This window comes from Rhinoderma darwinii, chromosome 4 (genome assembly GCF_050947455.1).
Source record: "Rhinoderma darwinii isolate aRhiDar2 chromosome 4, aRhiDar2.hap1, whole genome shotgun sequence".
Classification (NCBI taxonomy): Eukaryota; Metazoa; Chordata; class Amphibia; order Anura; family Rhinodermatidae; genus Rhinoderma; species Rhinoderma darwinii.
Genome location: NC_134690.1, coordinates 396310005 through 396332835, shown reverse-complemented (window position 1 = coordinate 396332835; position 22831 = coordinate 396310005). Strand labels below are relative to the sequence as shown.

The following is a 22831-nucleotide window of genomic DNA, read 5'->3' as shown; positions in this document are numbered from 1 at the left end:
GTTGGGGCTGTGATATGGACACTAAAATGCAGCCGTATTAGAGCTGTGTGAAACCGGCCTAGCAGCAAACAGTCCACGAGACCGCAGGTGCCAAATGAATTAAGATATTTCCAAGGCCATGGCTATCTGACAATGTCCATGGACCAAGCCCACATTAATTATGTGTAAAACCAAACCAGCATTAGTTATGTCCTACACTGTTGGTGAATGGCTCTGGTGGCCTCAGTATTTATCCATACTTAATTCGTCACTGCTGTGACCCCCCCCCAGTGATCAGATGTATTCTGCACGGGAACATGACAGAAATTTTGCCATGAGTAAGAGCACAGGACGTGCTCGAAACGCGTAGGCTAAGGCAAAAACTGCCTACTATTCACACTTGTTTTGGGACTGCGTCTCCCTACATTTTTAATCCTCTACACCCCAATAAAGGTGGGAATATCGTTTCCTTTTTAAACTCGAAGCACGACTCAGCGCTGGATCATTTCTTCCATTTCTTCCATAAAATTTCCTAGCCACCACTATGGGGAGCTCACTGCATGCAGATTTATATTGAACCCAATAATAATTGCTTAACTTCCCCTAGTGGTGGCTGCCGGTATTTTATATTTCAACTTTATGGCTATGTGACGGGAACCAGGAGATTTGGAGCTCGGACCTATTAAGATATATTATGAAATGAATAAACAGATGATTTTGGATCTATTTAAATTAAAAAAAATAAAAGGGGAGTTACTTTTTTAAACTGTGATATGTAGTTTGGATATTTATGTGTTTATTTAGTCTAAAATCCCATACCATTCAGTGTAACAAATATGCAAATTTTAGAAAAATGCAAAAATTATCATTAGCACATCGACCCCGTCATAAAAGAGTGTAAAAATCTGCAGCCCGGGAGCCAGGAAGGCAGGAGAAATCTGCTGACCGCTTACCTGGAAACTTTTGGAACCTCGTCAGATGCAGCAGATGTGAAGTACCTGGCATACATGATATAATTACTCTGTTTATTCTGCTTCTAATACCGGCTGCTTCTGCCAAGCAGAGGATGGTGACTTGGAAAGCTACAGACAATGCCCTATACAGATGGCACAGCAAATGGCAAGCGGTAACAATATATAATTACATGAGATGTTACTAATAATACAGGGATGAAAGTGTTGGTCTTGGTATCCAGCCAAGCACCAAGACCACTGCAATCACAGCCAGAAAATGTTTTTTTATTCCTTTTCCTTTTGAAGATACATATTTTCTCTCTCCATGCATGCTGAGTGGATGGGCTCCTCCTGGTGTGACCTTAGAGATCTGAGGAGCACTCTGAGCCAATCAGATGTCTCCCCTCCTGCTCCTCCTACCCCTTTCAGACACAGAGAGAGAGAAACTGCAGCTGCATCCCCCTCCTCACTCTCTTCTGTTTACTATATTACTCTAGATGGATTTTTTGGATGACTGAGTAGGTTTCTGAATATTTATAGAGATCCTGCAGGCAGAGAAAGGTCTACTACAGGCCGGTGAAGTAGATGCCTCCCTTTTAAGAATATATAGACAATGATTCATGTATCTGCATGTACTACTAATTTATGCTTGTGTTTATCTGCTGACATCCTGGGTGTAGCGCTGTTGTTTTTCTAGTGTTTACAGTCATATACAGAAAAATTCCATGAATCTGGTATTTAAAAATCCAGAAAGTCTGATAATCTGGCACATGTTTAACGACAAGATAACATTGAATTCTGCAAGTCCAGAATCTGATTAAAAAATATATATTTTTGGATGCTCTCTATTCGTACGAGTTCTATGACAGTGCGATAATCCAGAATATTTGATAATCCTGTCCCATCTATGTCAATTTAAAGGAATTTCACTGTATATATTTTTGCGTAATTAGTTATAGACAACAGTAAGAAAAATGTAAAGTTTGATTTTTATTTTGATAAAATAAAATGTTCCTATTCCTCTATTTAGATTCTTCCATCTTCCATCCTATACTTGGTCATTTTTTTTTTTTTATTGCGGCTTAACCATGACATCAAATTACTATGGTAACATAGGAGAAGTAAAAAGTGTAAACAGATCAAATCTGATGCCGGAGCTCTGGTTTTAGCTGCATAATTATATAAATGTCGTACCCAAAATTGATTTTCGCGAGGGAGCTTTCCATATGTTTATTATACAAATGTGGTCTAAGCTCATGGAGACGTCAGATGGAGGATGACATCAATTCAGGCCTGATCCCTACACAACAAGAACACTGTGTCTGATTTCACATTGTGGAAATAGAAATTCAGTGTTGGCAGGGAATTTAAAGGGTATGCAGCCCCAATACTTTACAGTTAGGGTATGTTCACACGCTTATCAAAAAACGTCTGAAAATATGGAGCTGTTTTCAAGGGAAAACAGCCTCTGATTTTCAGACGTTTTTTAAGCAACTGGCGTTTTTTTGCAGCGTTTTTTACGGCCGTTTTTGGAGCTGTTTGTCTATTGACTCAATGAAAAACAGCTCCAAAAACGGCTCAAGAAGTGACATGCACTGCTTTTTACGAGGCGTTTTTTTTTACGTGGCCGTTTTTAAAAACGGCGGCGTAAAAAACGACCCGTGGGAATGAAATGCAGTTTTGTCCCATTGAAATCAATAGGCAGATGTTTGGAGGCGTTCAGCCCCGGCAATTTTAGCCGTTTTTCAGGGAGTTTACGACCTGAAAAACGGCTGAAAATAGCCTGTGTGAACATACCCTCAGTGTTAATTAAAAATATCCCACCGTTTTGTGTACACAGCTACTATACTGACTGCAATTTTGATAAATGTATCTATGGGCAGATTTAGAGCTATGTTATTACATCACATGATTTTTCATGTAAACCCGCCCACAAATACAAGCCACACCTCAATAATAATAGCCAAAGTATCTCCATTAATATAGCTGTCAGAGCGCCCCCATTAACTATGCCATCAGAGTGTCCCCCTATAAACAGAGCCAGCAGAATGATCTCTATAAACAGTTCCAGCAGAGGGCTCCCTATAAACAGCAGTGCCATCAGAGTGCCCTAATATTACATACTACCAGACGATTTTTGCTGTCTGCAGCCACCACTAGGGGGTGGTCACCGCAGAAATCTTTATACAGTTCCTACTGGAAACCAAGAGAGGAAGGGAGCAATAAAAATGCATATGCAGATAGCTCCCCCTAGTGGTGGCTGCCAGTGTCATAAGTGCAAATACATGTCAGCAAATGTGCGCAAATGTTTCTCTACCTTACACCACCTCAGTACACGTACATAATTTGCATCATAATATTGCTCTAAACTTTAATAAATTTGTCACATTTTATGGGTCTTTTTAAAAATGTCAAAAACATAATTCCGTTTTCATCCTGCAATCCAGTTCAGGATGCATTATGGGCGAATTCTCCTACATCTTATTTGGTAAATCTCCGCCAGTATTTCTACCACTGCCCTCATAAAGCCTCCTCACAATGTGTAGCCGCAGATGCTGTTGTTTGTAAGATTGTCGCACTACATTTGTTTATTCTTAAATACCGCGGCTTCAATGACAAGTTGTTTATTAAATGGCCATATGGAAAAATGTGTATGTGATTTGTATTTGCTGTAACATTAACTCTGCAAATATTCATAAGGCAAAGTAGAATTTCAAGTGTTGTAGTATGGTCTAGTGCCCCCTGTGGTGATTTAAAAACGGGCACAGGCTCTGCCGTTTCTTAAAGTGTACGTCTACTTTTGACCACAGAACACTATTCTTCATTTTACAAATACATTGATTAATTGACATAAAAAGATGAGTCACTTTATAAACACATTGCAGTTATTATTACAGCCTGTATATTACTCCAGAGCTGCATTCACAATTCTGCCTACCACTACTGGAAACATTCAGCAAGCTTGTGAACAGACACACTCCTAACAGCGGAGCTGAGCTTTCCTATATCAGGTTACTGTGGAGTGCCTCATGTAAAGTATCCTAGAATTCAAGTCACCTGAGTAAGCTCTGTGCAGACACTGTACATCAAGGGATGCTGTGATATTTTAGCTCTGGAGTTAGTATTATTGTGAATGCAGCTCTGGAGTATAATACAGGATGTAACTCAGGATCAGTACAGGATAAGTAATGTAATGTATGTACACAGTGACCCCACCAGCAGAATAGTGAGTACAGCTCTGGTGTATAAAACAGGATGTAACTCAGGATCAGTACAGGATAAGTAATGTAATGTATGTACACATTGACTCCACCAGCAGAATAGTGGGTGCAGCTCTGGAGTATAATACAGGATGTAACTCAAGATCAGTACAGGATAAGTAATGTAATGTATGCACACAGTGACTCCACCAGCAGAATAGTGAGTGCAGCTCTGGAGTATAATACAGGATATAACTCAGGATCAGTACAGGATAAGTAATGTAATGTAGGTGCACAGTGACTCCACCAGTAGAATAGTGAGTGCAGCTCTGGAGTATAATACAGGATGTAACTCAGGATCAGTACAGGATAAGTAATGTAATGTATGTACACAGTGACCCCACCAGCAGAATAGTGAGTACAGCTCTGGTGCATAAAACAGGATGTAACTCAGGATCAGTACAGGATAAGTAATGTAATGTATGTACACAGTGACTCCACCAGCAGAATAGTGAGTGCAGCCCTGGAGTATAATGCAGGATGTAACTCAGGATCAGTACAGGATAAGTAATGTAATGTGTGTACACAGTGACTCCACCAGCAGAATAGTGAGTGCAGCTCTGGAGTATAATACAGGATGTAACTCAGGATCAGTACAGGATAAGTAATGTAATGTATGTACACAGTGACTCCACCAGCAGAAGAGTGAGTGCAGCTCTGGAGAATAGTACAGGATGTAACTCAGGATCAGTACAGGATAAGTAATGTAATGTATGTACACAGTGACCCCACCAGCAGAATAGTGAGTACAGCTCTGGTGCATAAAACAGGATGTAACTCAGGATCAGTACAGGATAAGTAATGTAATGTATGTACACAGTGACTCCACCAGCAGAATAGTGAGTGCAGCCCTGGAGTATAATGCAGGATGTAACTCAGGATCAGTACAGGATAAGTAATGTAATGTGTGTACACAGTGACTCCACCAGCAGAATAGTGAGTGCAGCTCTGGAGTATAATACAGGATGTAACTCAGGATCAGTACAGGATAAGTAATGTAATGTATGTACACAGTGACTCCACCAGCAGAAGAGTGAGTGCAGCTCTGGAGAATAGTACAATATGTAACTCAGGAGCAGTAGAAGACAAGTAATGTTATGTATTTACAATGTGACTCAAGTTTATATGTAGATTAATTCTATATGTAAACTGTGAAATATTGCATAGAGGTAGACATACTGCGCTCCGTTTTTGATCATTACACATTGAAATGTTATATAATTAAAGGGGATTTCCTACCATTTCACATAAAATGCCATAAATGTCAGATAGGTTGGGGGTCCCATTGAAAGGATGAGGGCTCCCCAATCCCTGTTCCACCAGGTAAGCAGTCACCTCCTATGTATGTGCCATAATTGTCCATGGTGGGTAAACTCCTTTAACTTTGTTATACATTTAATCTGTTTCTAAAAATTGAGTGTAGAACTGTTTCTTAATTGGATGTGTCAGGATTGGCTAACTGTGATTTTAAAACACATGTATGAATCTGTTACGTTATGCTATGAGTAAGAACACTTCTGTTCGAAACGCGTAAGCGGTAACACGCCCTGTCTATGGAGTTTTAAAAATGACCAAATAAAGCTCTTTTTATAATACACATTGTGGATGTGCTGAGGAATATCTTCTTTTTTTCCCGAAATATTATAATATCCAATTGCACTCCATTGAGGAACTACAGATCTCAGGACGAAACATTGGGTGAGCACATTTGTGGCTTTTGCTGCTGTCTTTTTATCACTTGTTTATAAACTCCTTTAAGACTAAGGCCAGATTCACACGAACGAGTGCAAACTCAGACGTGAAAAACGTTAGTTTTTCACATCCGAGTTGCACCCGTGCTGGTCCAGTTTTCACGGATCCCCATAGACTTGAGACATGTTCTATTTTTCAAAGGACCCTTGAAACAACAGCCGTTTGAACTGCCCCAATGAAATACATGGACGTATACTAAGGTCGTCTGAATTCTGCCTTACACTCATTTTGAAAAACAGAAGGTGTCTTAAAGGTGACAAAGTTTTTGAAAAATATTAAACTACCTAAAACCGGCCTTTTATGTTAAGGTTTTCTTTGGAAAATATGCAACTGGATATTGGACGTACCATCAGAAACTATTTTTTATTAAAGAACATTGATTTGAGGTTTGCACTGATGTATCTATTCTTCCATCAATACTCGGATTAGGCCGATGAGCCCCTAGAATGTAAAGTATTCCTATCTGACTGTACAGCAGGTGCTGAATCCTAATGATCTCATTTACATGCAATTAGTCATTTGTAGACCTCTCAGAAATTCATTAACTTCATTAGAAGTGAGCACTAAGCTCTACGAGAGATTCACTCATTTATCAATTAACGCTTTGGTTACATTTCATACAGACAACCTGGCGAGTAATATGGACGTAACACAAGCCAGTGGTGCCTGGTCTCCCACAATGTTGGGGTATCTCCTGGAAAAATTGGAGAGCTCCTGGACTACCAGAAGAGTGGGCAAATCTCCTGCACTGAGGCCTTCTCTCCACATAGACTACTCCATGCCAAGTTTATATTATAGAAGGAGGGGTCTGTAGCGCAGACTTTCAGAGGAGGCCGGGGCCATCATCTTGGTGCTGGTGAAATCTGGATGCTGGCGTTTGGTATCTTAGGTTTTGTGCCATACATAAAGGCATAACTTAGACATGTCTTTTGGTACAATTCATGTATTCTACTCATGATTCAGGGGTGATTGGGGCCTTTTGGAGGTATGACATATATGTTAAGGGGTGAGTCATATTTGTTAAAAAATGATGACGTAAGTAGCCACATCCACCTGCAACATAGGTAAGAAGGAGTATAAACTTGAGGACAGGAGGGGAAGGAGGAAACCTTCAGCTCACCAGCTTTGCATTCTGTGTTCAGGCTTCGCCCGGATCTCCGCGACGGCACACGGAAAACAGCGTAGAAGAAAGAAAGGTAGGATCCAGCGAAGTGTAGTAGTAAAAGGAAAACTTGCTTTATTGAAATATAAACATCAAATGACGAACACTGGAGAAGGAATGCACTACAAGGTGGTCTAGATTTCAAAATGAGAGAGCCTACGCGTTTCGAACACGGTCTGTGTTCTTATTCATGGCTAATTCTAGTCTTAAAATTAGCCGTGAATAAGAACACAGAAAAGTGGAAGCCAAGTTTTCCTTTTACTACTACACTTCGCTGGATCCTACCTTTCTTTCTTCTATAGGTAAGAAGGACTTAACACAGTCAATGTATGGTGGCTTTTAGATGGCCGTTCTGGGGCTGCATTTTAGCATCCGTATTACACCCACAACATCCAGACCTTCCAAGGTTCAAATTAACCAAACTTAGATCTCTAGAGAACCCTAACATCATCTGAGGTCAATTCAGAAGAATCGCAGGGAGTTTTGGTGTTGCGTCCACTAAAAAGCGTCCACCTTACGGCCATCTGAAAATGTCCTAACATGGAGAGGTAATATGTCTATGACCACTTAACAACAATATGTTCAGCTATATGTATCCAAATGGTGGTCACTCGGAAAGGAAATCAAGCGGTTGCTAGGCAACTCAAAGTAACAGCCGGCCGAATACACCATGGTGAAGAACAGAAATACAGCAGATATAGATTATGTAAAGGAAGGTAATGCAGCTATTGAAGGAGTTTGGATATATGTTCTCTTTTCTTGAATTGGCTGTATTGGGAATACCTATATTTTCTATTGCCAACAGTCCTGATTTTAACAGGATTGTCCTGAAAATGGGACCACAAAGAGGTTTATGTAGAATTGAATAAAAATAAGTGTCTCAAAAGAGTTTTTGGGGTCATTCCCAAGTGGACTAGGGCAGGACTTATGGCTATTCAATGAAACTATTAAATGAATGACTTTTACCTTCCACATCAAGGCACCTGGGAGGTTCATCAGACCAGATGAGGTTGTACATGCACTCCAGATATTCGACTCCCTCCAGTTTATACCCAGGAAAACACTGATAAGAGACCACCCGTCCCACCGGAAACGAGGAGTCAAAGTCTGAGATGTTCACATAACTATGAGGAAGAACCAAAGGCCTCAAGCAACCTAGAGGGGGCGAAACCGAGAAATAAAAGATCAAAGAGAGAAAAGCCACTGCAGCGAGATATCGTAGGATTTAATACAATTTAACATCTACCAACATCTGTAAACAGATTTAGAAGATTAACCCATTGAAGACCGGGCCATTTTTGGCCTTAAGGACAAGAACAATCATTTTATTTTTTTTATTTGCATTCCATCGGTCATAACTATTTTATTGCTTGTAACTGTTTGAGGCTTTGTTTTTTACGAGACGAGTTGTACTTTATGTAGGTGACAGATTTTGGTACATTAGCGTTGAATTTATATTAATCTTTATTTTGGCAAAAATGCAGAAAAAAGGCACTTCAACTGCAGTTTTTAGTTATTGTTTTTAACAGCATATACCGATCATCATAATTTTATTGTGCAGGTTGTTACAGTCGTGACGAGAGCAAATATGTGAATATTATTTTATGTTTTGGGACTGATATTTAATAAAATGTATTAATTGGAAAAAATTTGAATTTTTTTCTACTTTTTAATTTAACATAACTTTTTTTAATGTTCAATTTATCTTCTTTTTTTCTTTAACCCATAGGCGGTGGATACGCTGCGTAAAAGCATGCAGCGTATCTGCCCTGTGCGCCGCAGGGAATTCCGGGAGAAAAAGCACACCAAACTGTGGAGAAGTTTTTTGCCCGGAATGTCCGCTACCAAAAACTGCTGTATTAACTGGCCTGCTAGCCGGCCGGCCTCCTGGGATGACGTTTCATCCCAGGACACCGCTTAAGCCTGTGATTGGCTGCAGCAGCGGTCACATGGGATGAAGCGTCATCCCAGGAGGCCGGCTTGGAGGAAGAAACACAGACTCCTTGGTAAGTATGAGGTTTATCTTTTTATTCAGAGATGCGTTTTTTTGCTGCGGAATCGCTGCGAACCCGCCGCAAAAAATGCAACATCTGCTATTTGTTGCGGGTTTTACCGCCCCATTGAATTCAATGGGGAAAACCCGCAGTAAATATGCAGCGATTACGTAAATACAATTGACATGCTGCGGAATAAAATTCCGCACCTCAGGTCCATTTCCGAGCGTTTTTTCCGCTCAATATTTATGCCGCGTGTGGATGAAATTTGTTCAATCTCACCCACTTTGCTGCTACTGTATTCTGCTGCGTTTTTTCCGTCCACAATTCCGGACAGAAAAAACACAGTAATTCCGCTATTTTTAATTTTGATCTTTACGTTTTTTTTAAAATTTATAATATACTGGCAGATATCTATATGCCAGTACATTGGCCTGTGTACTAATGGCATGTGTACTAAATATGTCCTAACAACAGGAAATGTGGTCAGACAGCCCTGGGGTCCTTCAATGGACCGCGGATTCCCCCCCCCCCTCACTTTCTCCCATTGAATGCTGTGATCAGCGTTGATCGCGGAATGCAGACTGTTAAACGGTGCAGATCAGAAGTTTCTCTGATGTCCGCCATTAGAGCGGCGCTGCGGCTGCGTATTAAAGTTGTTACCCCGATCCTGATTGCACAGGCACTCTGGCTGTGCCCGTGCGATCAGCAGGACGAGTATGATCATCCTGATTCTCCTCTTTCATCAGTCTATAGAATACCATGGGCGAATTGATTCTCCAATTATCTCAAACCCGACAAATCGATTTGTACAATGCTGGAGAATCACAAACTCGAAATGGATGAATAAAACAATCTACAAGTTCCACCACATAGACTTGTTAAGACTCCGACTAATTTACATTTCATTTGCATATAGATACAAATTGAGTTTTTCTTAAAGACCAGATGGTTGGCAGCAGCTACTGTACATGGAGCAGAATACTTATTTGTTGGTTCTCCCATATACACGCCCCTATACTGTACACGTCACTATACCGTACACGCCACTATACCGTACACGCCACTATACCGTACACGCCACTATACCGTACACGTCACTATACCGTACACGTCACTATACCGTACACGTCACATACCGTACACGCCACTATACCGTACACGTCACTATACCGTACAAGGCACTATACCGTACACGTCACTATACCGTACACGTCATTATACCGTACACGCCACTATACCGTACACGTCACTGTACCGTACACGCCACTGTACCGTACACGACACTATACCGTACACACCACTATACCGTACACGACACTATACCGTACACACCACTATACCGTACACACCACTATACCGTACACGCCACTATACCGTACACACCACTATACCGTACATGTCACTATACCGTACACGTCACTATATCGTACACGCCACTATACCGTACACGCCACTATACCGTACACGCCACTATACCGTACACGCCACTATACCGTACACGGCACTATACCGTACACGCCACTATACCGTACACGTCATTATACCGTACACGCCACTATACCGTACACGTCACTATACCGTACACGCCACTATACCGTACACACCACTATACCGTACACGCCACTATACCGTACACACCACTATACCGTACACGTCACTATACCGTACACGCCACTATACCGTACACGCCACTATACCGTACACGACACTATACCGTACACGCCACTATACCGTACACGCCACTATACCGTACACACCACTATACCGTACACGTCACTATACCGTACACGCCACTATACCGTACACGACACTATACCGTACACGTCACTATACCGTACACACCACTATACCGTACACACCACTATACCGTACACGCCACTATACCGTACACGCAGCCATAGTTATAATCTAATATTGATCCAAAGAAAAACCAAATACCAAAGTAAGACAAATACAATAAATTCCTGGCAGAGTAATGTCTGGATCAATAATCCTTCCACCATCTATCTTCTCCTGTATACACCTGTACATTTTGAACTCAATACGGCATTCGTTTATTGACAAAAAGATTTATGATGACACAAAATAAGTAAAAAAGACATTCCAGCTCTGCATAGTTTGCACATTTTACAACATTTTTATACAAAATAATTTTTCTTGGTACGTAATCAATACAAAGCAGATTGGCCAATCAATGTCTGGAGATTTGATTCTCCCAATTATATAATCCAAAAGTGCCCCTTTAAGAGGGAGAAACCATTGAATAAGAAAGGGTATGTATACTTTTGTAAACACTTGTATTGATCCCAAAATTCTAAAATAAAAAATGAAGCAACTGCACGTAATCTTGATAAGAAAAATCTCATCATTTTTTGTATACAGCTCCTATGCAGACTTATGTATCTCCATGGTTGCAAACCCTGTGTAGTCAGATCCCGCAGTCATGTGTTACTCCACGCGATGTGCCCTAAAGACAGTAGAAGAGGGCATAGGCGGAAGAAACGAACACAGGATCAGAATACATACAGGGTTTGTTTGTAGTCCGTAACCGTGGAGAAACATAGGTCTGCGTAGGAGCTGTATGCACCAAACGGTAGGAGATTTTCAATCAAGACTATTTGGGAAGTTGATTTTTTATATTTTAGGGGCACTGGAGAAGAGAAACACATAGTTGCAAAAGTATTCATACCCTTCATACATCATTTTCTGCAATCTAATTACAGAATTTCCATTTTCTTTCTCCTCTGAATGTTAATTTGGATAAATCGCTGTATTTTTGTATATTAGTAAGATGTCATTTTCAGAACTGCATATTAATGTAATGTTTTTCATGGGAACATCGGTTGGCAGGATTGCTGCGTGCACAATAAGCCAGTTGTGATCATTCACTGTGTCGTCAAATACCTGTGTGCCAGTAACTGCCTCATATTCTGGATTTATTACTGTTCCAAATGGAAGAAAATAACAATGAGCGGCTTATAAAAGCTGAAATTACCGCTATGTCTGGTAAAATGTATCTGTCACTTATACCAAGGAACCTGCATACGGAATACTGTCTGAGATTAGAAAAAAGGTCTGCTCTTCTTTTTTAAACAAACAGCGCCACTCTTGTTTTGTAGGCTGTGTTTGGTATTGCAGCCCTGCTCCATTCAAGTGAATGGGACAAGGCTGCAATACCAGACACAGCCTATGGACAAAAGTGGCACTATTTTTTCTAATCTGAGACAACCCCTTTATATTTTTAGGATATACCATCATTGTGCAATCAGTGGGGGTCCAACTGCTGGATTGTCTCTAATATTGTAGCTCAGCTCAATTGAAGCGAATGGGGCTGAGCTGCAATACCACACACAACCTGTGGTGCTGTTTATGGAATAAGGGTATGTTCACACGTAGTCAACCAAAACGTCTGAAAATCCAGAGCTGTTATCAAGGGAAAACAGACCCTGCTTTTCAGACGTTTTTTTACCAACTCGCATTTTTCGCGGCGTTTTTCGCTCCGTTTTCGCGGCGTTTTTTACGTCCGTTTTTGGAGCTGTTTTCATTGGAGCCTATGAGAAAACAGCTCCAAAAACGTCCAAAGAAGTGTCCTGCACTTCTTTTGACGAGGCTGTATTTTTACGCGTCGTCGTTTGACAGCTGTCAAACGACGACGCGTAAATAACAGGTCGTCTGCACAGTACGTCGGCAAACCCATTCAAATGAATGGGCAGATGTTTGCCGACGTATTGGAGCCGTATTTTCAGACGTAAAACGAGGCATAATACGCCTCGTATACGTCTGAAATTTGGTCGTGTGAACATACCCTCAAACGACGACGCGTAAAAATACAGCCTCGTCAAAAGAAGTGCAGGACACTTCTTTGGGTATGTGCACACGTAGTGACCAAAAACGTCTGAAAATCCAGAGCTGTTTTCAAGGGAACACAGCCAACTGCTGGATTGTCTCTAATATTGTAGCTCAGCTCAATTGAAGCGAATGGGGCTGAGCTGCAATACCACACACAACCTGTGGTGCTGTTTATGGAATAAGGGTATGTTCACACGTAGTCAACCAAAACGTCTGAAAATCCAGAGCTGTTATCAAGGGAAAACAGACCCTGCTTTTCAGACGTTTTTTGAGCAACTCGCGTTTTTCGCTGCATTTTTCGCGCCGTTTTCGCAGCTTTTTTACGTCCGTTTTTGGAGCTGTTTTCATTGGAGTCTATGAGAAAACAGCTCCAAAAACGTCCAAAGAAGTGTCCTGCACTTCTTTTTACGAGGCGTAATTTTACGCGTCGTAATTGCCGTACGACGCGTAAAATTACGCGTCGTGGGAACAATACAGCGTTATACCCATAGAAAGTAATGGGCAGATGTTTGACAACGTATTTGAGACGTATTTTCAGACGTAAAACGAGGCAAAAAACGCCTCGTATACGTCTGAAAATAGGTCGTGTGAACCCAGCCTAAAGCAGACATATTTTTCTAATCCTGGACTACCCCTTTAAGGGTATGTTCACAGGTGCACGTCCGTTACGGCTGAAATTACGGAGCTGTTTTCAGGCGAAAACAGCTCCTGAATTTCAGACGTAATGGCATGTGCAGGCGTTTTTCGCAGCGTCCATTACGGACGTAATTGGAGCTGTTTTTCTATGGAGTCAATGGAAAACGGCTCCAATTACGTCCCAAGAAGTGACATGCACTTCTTTGACGCGGGCATCTTTTTTACGCGCCATCTTTTGACAGCAGAGCGTAACAAAAATGACCGTCAGCACAGAACATCGTAAAACCCATTCAAATGAATGGGCAGATGTTTGCCGACGCTTTCAAGCAGTATTTTCGGCCGTAGTTCCAGGCGTAAAACGCCTGAATTACGTCCGTAAATAGTGCGTGTGAACATACCCTTAGTATCACTTGTGTTGAAGGCACCATTTATATACATCATAGGGTACATTACCACACCTTGACACATAGGAAGATTTTCCCAGGTTCCGTCATCCTGACAAATTGAAGCCATGTTGTCAAAATCAGGATATCGTGTCTGGAACCCTTCTCGACAGCTCATTAGTAACTTGTCTCCAGTCTTATAAGTCTTGTTCAGAACATCAGCATCTTCAATATAAGGAGCAAGGCAATCTGTGACTGTGGAGAAGAAAGAGAACGCTATTATTCTAAGTTCTCTATATCCAAGACGCAGCCCCCTACTGACATGTTCATTCCTATCATATATAACAATCATTTCAATACTCATTCAGACTTTATAATACTCTGGCCGTCATCCTAGAAACAAATGTATTAATATAAATATAAATTAAAGGGTAAAATGTAAAAAAAAAAAAAATGGTATTTTTTCCATCCCTTTACCTGCATGTATTATCTCTCAATCCCTGATAAGTGGACGGTTTCTTTCTGGTGTCTTGCTGCTGCTGTACTTAGCACAGATTTCTCCCCACTTCTGCTCCCCCTCCCCTCTCACAGCCTGCAGTCACAGGAACAGATGGGGAAACAGCAGCTGCATCCCCCTCCTCTCCCCTCCTTCCTGTCTACTATTTACCAGATTACTACAGACAGATTTTTTTGGGGGGGGACTGTAGAGGTTTCTGAACAACTACAAGAAGACCTGCAGGGAAAAATGGGCTGAGTTTAAGCAATCCCCCTCCCCAAACCCATGTAATTGGATGCTGCATATCATTTTATAACTATATGGTGGTATTATGTAGGCAGTTTATAGCATTATTGTCTTGCCTTAGTATGGTGGCATTATTAAGGCAAAAATTATAAGAAAAACTGTCTAATAATGGCAAGGGAGGGGCTACTGTGCTTGTTGCCGTGGGCCCAATTTTCCATTACCAATCCATTCTAATTATATTACAGTTTCATATATTCACATGTACTACTGAAGAAAGATGAATTATAAGGGTATGTTCACAAGGCTTATTTTCGGCCGTTTTTCGTGCCGTAGACGGCCGAAAAATCGGTAGCAGAACGCCTCCAAACATCTGCCCATTGATTTCAATGGGAAAAACGGCATTCTGTTCCGACGGGGCATTTTTTTACGCAGCCGTTTTGGAAAACGGCCACGTAAAAAAAAAACGCCTGTGAAAAAGAAGTGCATGTCACTTCTTGAACAGTTTTTGAAGGAGCTCCAGCAGAGACCGCATTTTGGGTACTTCTATGGCACCATATCTGCTCTATGTACACCTCTGTGGAGAACCCATTTAATCTTGTAGAGAGTTTAGGTATTAGCTGTTAACTTTCTCCATTTACATTTTTGTCTGGTAGAACGCTAAAGGGGTGCTGCTTCATCGAAGGTTGGGGCTTAGAACGTCTGGTGTCATATTACAGACAGAGCAGTGGGGGAGGGCTCCTGCTGCAGCCAGTTGCCTTACAGACAGTGGCAGGTCTGATTTGACATTTGTGAACAGAAAGGAAGAAAATGGCTAAAATATATTAGGGGAGGTATTGTCTGAGTATTTTATATGATTTTCTACATTTATTATTCTTTTACATAATGAGGTTTTCCCAGAATCAACATTTATCACCTATCCACAGGATCACTGGGGGCCTCGCTGATCACTAGAACGGGGGTCCCGAGGCCATACATTTCTGAATGGTGCATCGATCTATCATGCACGCTGCTGCCCCATTCAGAGTCTTGGGAATAATGGAGAATAGATATTGTGGATTCTAGACCGCTGCTCCATTTAAACTCTTCCTCACTGTGGGGGTGAAATAAGGAGAAACGTGGAGACCAGGACCCCCGGTCTATTGATCAGTGGGGGTTCCAGCGATCAGATACAATCCTGTGGAAAGGCGATGAATGTTAATTCTGGGAATACCCCTTTAAATATATCTATTTTTATTTTTAGTTTAACAAATTAGACCCTCGTTGTGAAAATACCGGCCCCACAATGGACTCCAAGTGATGATTTTATTCTTTTGTTTTTCCCTTTGATTGAAGGACTCCTGCAGAATGGACCAATTTGAGCCGAATAAATTGGCACAATGATTACAGGAAAGGAACTTTGTGTCTCCAGTTCTAGGTGAGCGTAAAACGGATTGTTACATAAATAGAGCAGAGCAGCAACGGCCAAACAAATGAAAATTAAATCAATACTAAGTTTATAATTGCTGAATTTCTATAGAAGTTGTACTTTTATTTATGTCGCTCTGCAAGCAGCAACGGAACAAGCACCGGAGTTACTGCTGCTTATGGAATTAAAATTAGAATTTTTTTTAAAGAAAAAAATAGGAAGCTGTCATTCTAACATACGGAGGCTTTTCTTGTCCGCCCACAGTATTGTAATGCTGAGCGTCACCACAGGATAGACATTAACAACTTCAAGTTAAATGTTCTTCTGTAAATCAGATTTTTTAAAAATAATTTTGTTAATATTTGTAAATATTGTTTTTCTTTTTATACTTAGGCTTTGTTCACACGTAGCAGATTCGCTGCAGATTCTACGTCCGGATTTGCAGATGGACAATCTGCAGCTGAAATCGGGAGCAAAGTGGATGACATTGGAACACATCTCATAAAGATGATGCAGACATTTTTCATTGCAGAAATTGACCTGCGGTGCAGATTTTTTTAATCCGCAGCTTGTCATTTTCTGCTGCGGAGAATCCACGGAATTGTTTTCAGATTTTCCCCATTGAATTTAATGGGGAAGAAGAAATCCATGAGCAAATCCTATAGTGGATTTTTCTGCCGATTACCTGCGCATTTGCAGCAAAATCCGCAAATCCAGATAAATTAAGGGTACGAATACACACGGCATAAACTGTGGATTTTCGGCAATGGATTCATTGCCGAAAATCCGCAGCGTATTACAGTAGCAGCAGTGTAGGCGAGAGTTCAACTAATCTCGCTTAAACCCGCAACAAAGTAGTGTGTGTTGTAACAATTGCAGCAGAATCACGGCGATCGCAAGTGAGAAAAAAATATATAAAGTTATACTTACCCAGAGTTCTCTGCTTCTTCTCCAGTCCGGCCTCCTGGAATAACGTTTAATCCCATGTGAACGCTGCAGCCAATCACAGGCTGCAGCAGTCACATGGCCTGCAACGTCATCCCAGGAGGCCGGACTACGCGCAGAGAAGAGGGAGGGGGTAAGTATGAAAGTTTTTTTATATTTTTCTGGCGCTGCTTTACGCAGCGGAAATTCCACTGGAAAAACACACCACAATGTGGTGCGATTTTTCATACGGTATTCCCTGCGGTGTTCAGGGCGGATACACTACGCAACTTGATGCAGCGTATCCGCCCTGAACACGCTGTGTGTGTCCATACCCTTAAATAAAATTTAAAAAAGGGACTGGCGGGGTATCAGGGGGAGGTGAATATGGTATTTTTTTTAGACACTTGATTGTTTTCCACAGGGAAAGGCGCACGAAAATCTGCACGATGTGGTGTGAATATGCTGCTGCGGATTTCCCTGCGGCTTTCTGCAGATTTGTATGGACGCAGCCTTAGAATCTTAAGAAAAGTATACTTTCCATTGCACTTTTTTAAAGTTTTTTGTTAAATTTGTTAATTAAATTATTTGCTGATTATGTAATTCTAAGGGGGTCATATATCCACACTATGGTAATGTATTATCTCCTAGAGGCAATACTTCTATTAGAAAATCTATGACATGCAATTGAATATGCGACACCAATGGAGTAGTCTTTCTGTACATACAGTGCCAGAATAAATATAGAGAGAGCCATGCAGTGAACAGGCAGTGCCATACAGAGCCCATTTACTACATACAGTTTGCAGATAGTACATACACTGCCAGTTAGTGCCATTCATTGCCTTGATACATAGTGAATTCTGCATTGCCCAGAATGTTCTACTTTGCCAAGATAGTGTAATGCAGTGCTCACATAAAACCAAACAGTATCCATATAGTGCCAAACCTTACCCACATAGAGCCCCATAGTGCCCACATTTCGCAAAATTATGTTCACTTCGTGCTTTACCGTGCCCAGGAAGTACCATACTTTGCCAACATAGAGTCATATAGTACCCAGAGAGTGCAATACCTTGCAAATATGGAACTACTTCGATATTTCCCATATTATGCCTATAGTCCTCCCGTAACAAAGCAGATACCACTTACCTCCTCCTCCTCCTTTCTGCCCTCAGCTTGTCTTAGTCACCAAAACTCATGTCTATCTAGTTTACCTCTACAGCAGTCCCAAATTTTCTCCTAGCTGCCGGAGCCTTTGAGACTCCGCCAGACATAAAGAGGGGATTTGCCCAATTGAAATGCATGAAAGATCAACAATAAATCTAAAAATTAGTAAAAGTTGTTTATTTTCTATTAATATATTGTGGCCATTCTGGATTTCTGGTCGAAATGAAGAGAAAGTAGCTAAAAAGGAGAGGTAACTATAACTAATAATATGTCCAAAGTACATGCTGGGGGAAGGCAGAGGAGGAAGTCTATGTGGTGCAGCTTCAGCCAATAGCTGAAGAGCAGGAAGTGATGTCAGAGAATGGGGCGTCATTTTGGCAACTTCTGCTGCACAGCCCAGTAACATGCAGCAAAAAGCTGTATACACAAAATAATAGGAGATTTTTAATCAAGTTGTAAAGTTGCTTTCTTTCTTTTGTAAATGCATTAGAGCAATACCATTTTTTTAAAAAGTATTTATAGTCTTTAGGACATACTTGCTGATTATTCCGGATAGCCCAAAACCAGCACAGTGACCCACTACATCCACAGGATTAATGGGCCTTCCAGCGGGACTCCCACCGATCAGAAAGTGATGACATATCTTAGTGATATGCCATCGCTTTATGAAATGTGAATACCCCTTTAAAAGGGTGACCTTGATGGCACTGTTAAAGGTGGCACTTTGGCTCTCATTATGGGGGCATGGCCTGTACTTGCGGACAAGGATTCCAAAAAGAATTCGAAGTCTCCCAGAAATAAATTTCAGCCCCTTTAGAATGCAGCAATTTTTGGCCTTGAGGCAACATCATTTTTTTTTTTTTCCTCACTGCGTTCCGAGAGCTATAACGTATTCATTTTACAGTTAACATAGCCATATTAGGGATTGTTTTTTTTTGGGATGAGTTGTAATTTTATCTGCGCCATTTTGGAGTTCATATAATATATTGAAAAAAAGTTTGTAATGGGAGAAAGGAAAAAAACAGCAATTCCACAATTGTTTTTGGGTTTTGTTTGTACGGTATTCATCATGCGGTATTATTGACATGTTAACTTTATTCTGTGGGTCGATACGATGGCGGAACTTACAAATGTATTTTTTTTTTTTTGTCTTACTACTTTTACACAATTAAAACACTTTTTTTTAATTTAAATTGTTTTTGTGTCGCCATGCTCTAAGAGCCATAACTTTTTTTATTTTTCCGTTGACAAGAGCTATGTGAGGACTTTTGCAGAACGAGCTGAAGTTTTTATTGGTGCCATTTTGGGGTACATCACTTTTTATTCTATTTTTCTGGGAATGGCGATAAAGACAAAACTGTTATTCTGGCATTGTTGCTTTATCCTTTTTACCATGCAGAATAAATAACATGTTCGTTTTATAGTACAGGTCGTTATGTTTGTGGCGATACAAAATAGTTTTACTTTTTTATTTACATAATACAGCTTTTTTTTTTATGATAAAAAGGCGTTTTTGTGTAGTTTTTTTTTTTTACATTTCTTGGAACAATTCATTTAACATTTTTTGTCATTTTTTCTTAGTCCCACTCACGTTGTGGGGGCGACGATGGGGTGACAGATGGAGCCCCTTCCCTCTATACCTGCTGCCGTGGTCACTATTGATTGAGGCATCTGAAGGGATTAAACGGGCGGGATCGGAGTTACCTGGCAGCTGTTGCAGCAGTGTGGCAGCCGTACCATGTAGCTGCGGATGGTATGGGCATAGCTGTGCTTGGCCTTGAAAACCTAATGCCAGCGCAGGAAATGAATGGTGGCTGGCACCATATTGGTTGGAACGTAGTGTTCCAGAAATAAATATAAGTAACGGCTGAACAGGATTTTTGCAACTTGACATAAGAAGAAAACTGATTTATTAACTAGGGGTAGTTTTATTGGGCTAAAAGCACTTTCACAATTGAGCTTCTTTTCTGCTGCGCCCTACAGTTGTCAATTATCCTGGAACTTTTTACAATAAATCAGCTTTACAATAATTCACTCTCAGGCCGCCTGTAAGTGCACAGAGTCAATCTCCGGCGGCTAATGAAAGGCCGTGGAGTCCTGCTGCTGCACTCGGCAAAATGAACAAATGGAACAAAATTTTCTTGTCAATATCTTTCCCTAATGCAGCTTTTCATGTAGAGTCAAACAGTGCAGACCTGCGGACATCTAAATGAATGACCAAACCTGAGAGGTGGCCTGATGTGCTCTACTGGGCAGTAGAAAAAAAGGTCATAAAATAAAACCCAACACATTTGAACCAATGTATTTTTGTTAGACTCGGCTGAAGTGCATAAACCCACAATAAAAAAAATATAGGTGCCCTGAATTAGTCTTTTAATAGTCTATCCATTTGTTTCTGAATGATCTCGGCCTCTATAGGAGTAACATGCTGGGTAACAGTGAGGGTATGTTCACACAGCTTATTTTCGGGCGTTTTTTGGGCCGTAAACGGCTGAAAAACGGCTGAAAAACAGCCGAAAAATCTGAAGCAGAACGCCTCCAAACATCTGCCCATTGATTTCAATGGGAAAAACTGCGTTCTGTTCCGACGGGCAATTTTACGCGGCCGTTTGGAAAAAAAGACGCCCCGTAAAAAGAAGTGCATGTCACTTCTTGAGATGTTTTTGGAGCCGTTTTTCATTGACTCTATAGAAAAGCAGCTCCCAAAACGGCCGTAAAAAACGCCGCAAAATACGTGAGATTGCTTAAAAAACGGCTGAAAATCAGGAGCTGTTTTCCCTTGAAAACAGCTCCGTATTTTCAGACGTTTTTTGCTAAGCATGTGAACATACCCTTACTGTGTTTATTATCCCTGGATGGTGACATCACTGTGCGTATTATACCTGTACTGTGACATCACTGTATGCATAATCCCTGTACTATGATCACTGTATACATTATCCCTGTATTGTGCCATCACTGTGTTTATGTTACCTGTACTATGACATCACTGTGTCTATTATCGCTGTACTGTGACATCACTGTGTCTATTATCTCTGTACTGTGACGTTACTGTGTTTATTATCCCTGTACTGTGACATCACTGTGTTTATTATCCCTGTACTGTGACATCACTGTGTCTATTATCTCTGTACTGTGAAATTACTGTGTTTATTATCGCTGTACTGTGACATCACTGTGTTTATTATTACTGTACAGTGACATCGCTGTGATCCTTAATACTGTACAGTGATGTCCTTGTATTTATTATCCCTCTATTGTGACATCACTGTGTTTATTATTCTTGATCTGTGACATCAGACTCGAACTGGCCCACTGGGAAGCTGGTTAATCCCCCCTGCTCCCTGCATCGATCAACTGCTTCCACTAATAGAAACCAGAACAACTAATTGCTGCGGCAGCCTCACAAAACACAGAGAAAAGCAGTGGGAGAGCGCAATTCCCGCTTACTGTGACAGAGCAGAGAGCCATTGGCTCCCTGCCCCACCACTTAGGCTACATTCATACGAGCGTCTGCAACCTCGGACATGAAAAACTAAAGTTTTTCACATCCGAGGTGCACCCGCGTGAGACGTGTTATCAGGGATCCCTCACAGACTAGAGGAGGGATTCGTGACAACGCAAGAAAATAGGACATGTCCTATATTTCCATGGACCCTTCTTCACACGCTCCGTTGAAACAACAGCGGTGTGAACGGCCCTATTGAACTACATGAGCCCATGTGACGGCCGTTGTTTTAAAGGCTGTCACACGGACAAGTTACACACTCGTCTGAATGCTGTTCCCTCAAAGTAATATTTTCAGTGATCTCTTTAAAATTCTAAGTATTGACAAAGTTTCTCCACTCGATTATTTTCATTCCTCTAATAGTCTTGATGATAAAATATATTCTGTTTGGTTATTGCAGCCGACAGATCACAAAACCTCTCAATTTGCAAATAATAATTTCTTTCATATCAAACCTATTTTTATTATTAAAGGAACAGTGTCACGAAAAAAATTTTTTTTACATCAGTTTGATTTTAGTGTTTTATTAAAAACGTTTATATTTGTGTGTTTGTGTTTTACTTTTTTTTATTTTTTCACTTTTTCTTCCCTATGGGGGCTGCCATTTTTTTTTCGATTTCTGTATGTGTCGATTAACGACACATACAGACATGGAATACGGCAGCAACAGTCCCATAGGGGCCCGTTCCATCCACTATGCTGTACGCCGTCTGTGTGGGAACGGCGCATGCGCCGCTCCCACACAGTCCAAGTTGAACTGTGCGCCGTCCGGCGCCATTTTCCTGTAGACCGGAAGTCGCGGCCGGACAGTAAGATTACTACTTCCGGTTGCGGCTTCCGGACTTGTGCACTTGGAGCGGCGATAGCAGACGGAGCGGACGGACCGGAGGGAGCGGCGGCGACTGGGGCAGGTAAGTGATTTCTATGTATGTTCGTGTTTCAGTGTGTGTTTACTAGTGTATGTAAACCTTCTACACCGTGTGTTAGCTCAAAAAATGGCGACACACAGTGTAGGAGGTTTGACCGTTCAAACCCCTCGTTTCTCCCGGCACTAGCCAGGATAAAGGAGGGGGGATTCTGAGAGCTCACTAGAGCGAGTGAGTTTTCTCAA

At 41.1% G+C, this 22831-nt stretch overlaps 1 protein-coding gene across 3 annotated transcripts in view; it reads right to left on the bottom strand.

Annotated features, from left to right (window-relative positions):
* The window catches only part of SUSD4 (sushi domain containing 4), a 100683-nt gene that overhangs the window by 18388 nt on the left and 59464 nt on the right, over nt 1-22831 (bottom strand). For all 3 annotated transcript variants that reach the window (XM_075864610.1, XM_075864612.1, XM_075864611.1), the window contains 2 exons: nt 14047-14226; nt 8073-8261 (listed from right to left, as the gene is read on the bottom strand). In XM_075864610.1, coding sequence (XP_075720725.1) covers nt 8073-8261; nt 14047-14226 — 369 coding nt within the window. The remainder of the gene's footprint in view (nt 1-8072; nt 8262-14046; nt 14227-22831) is intronic.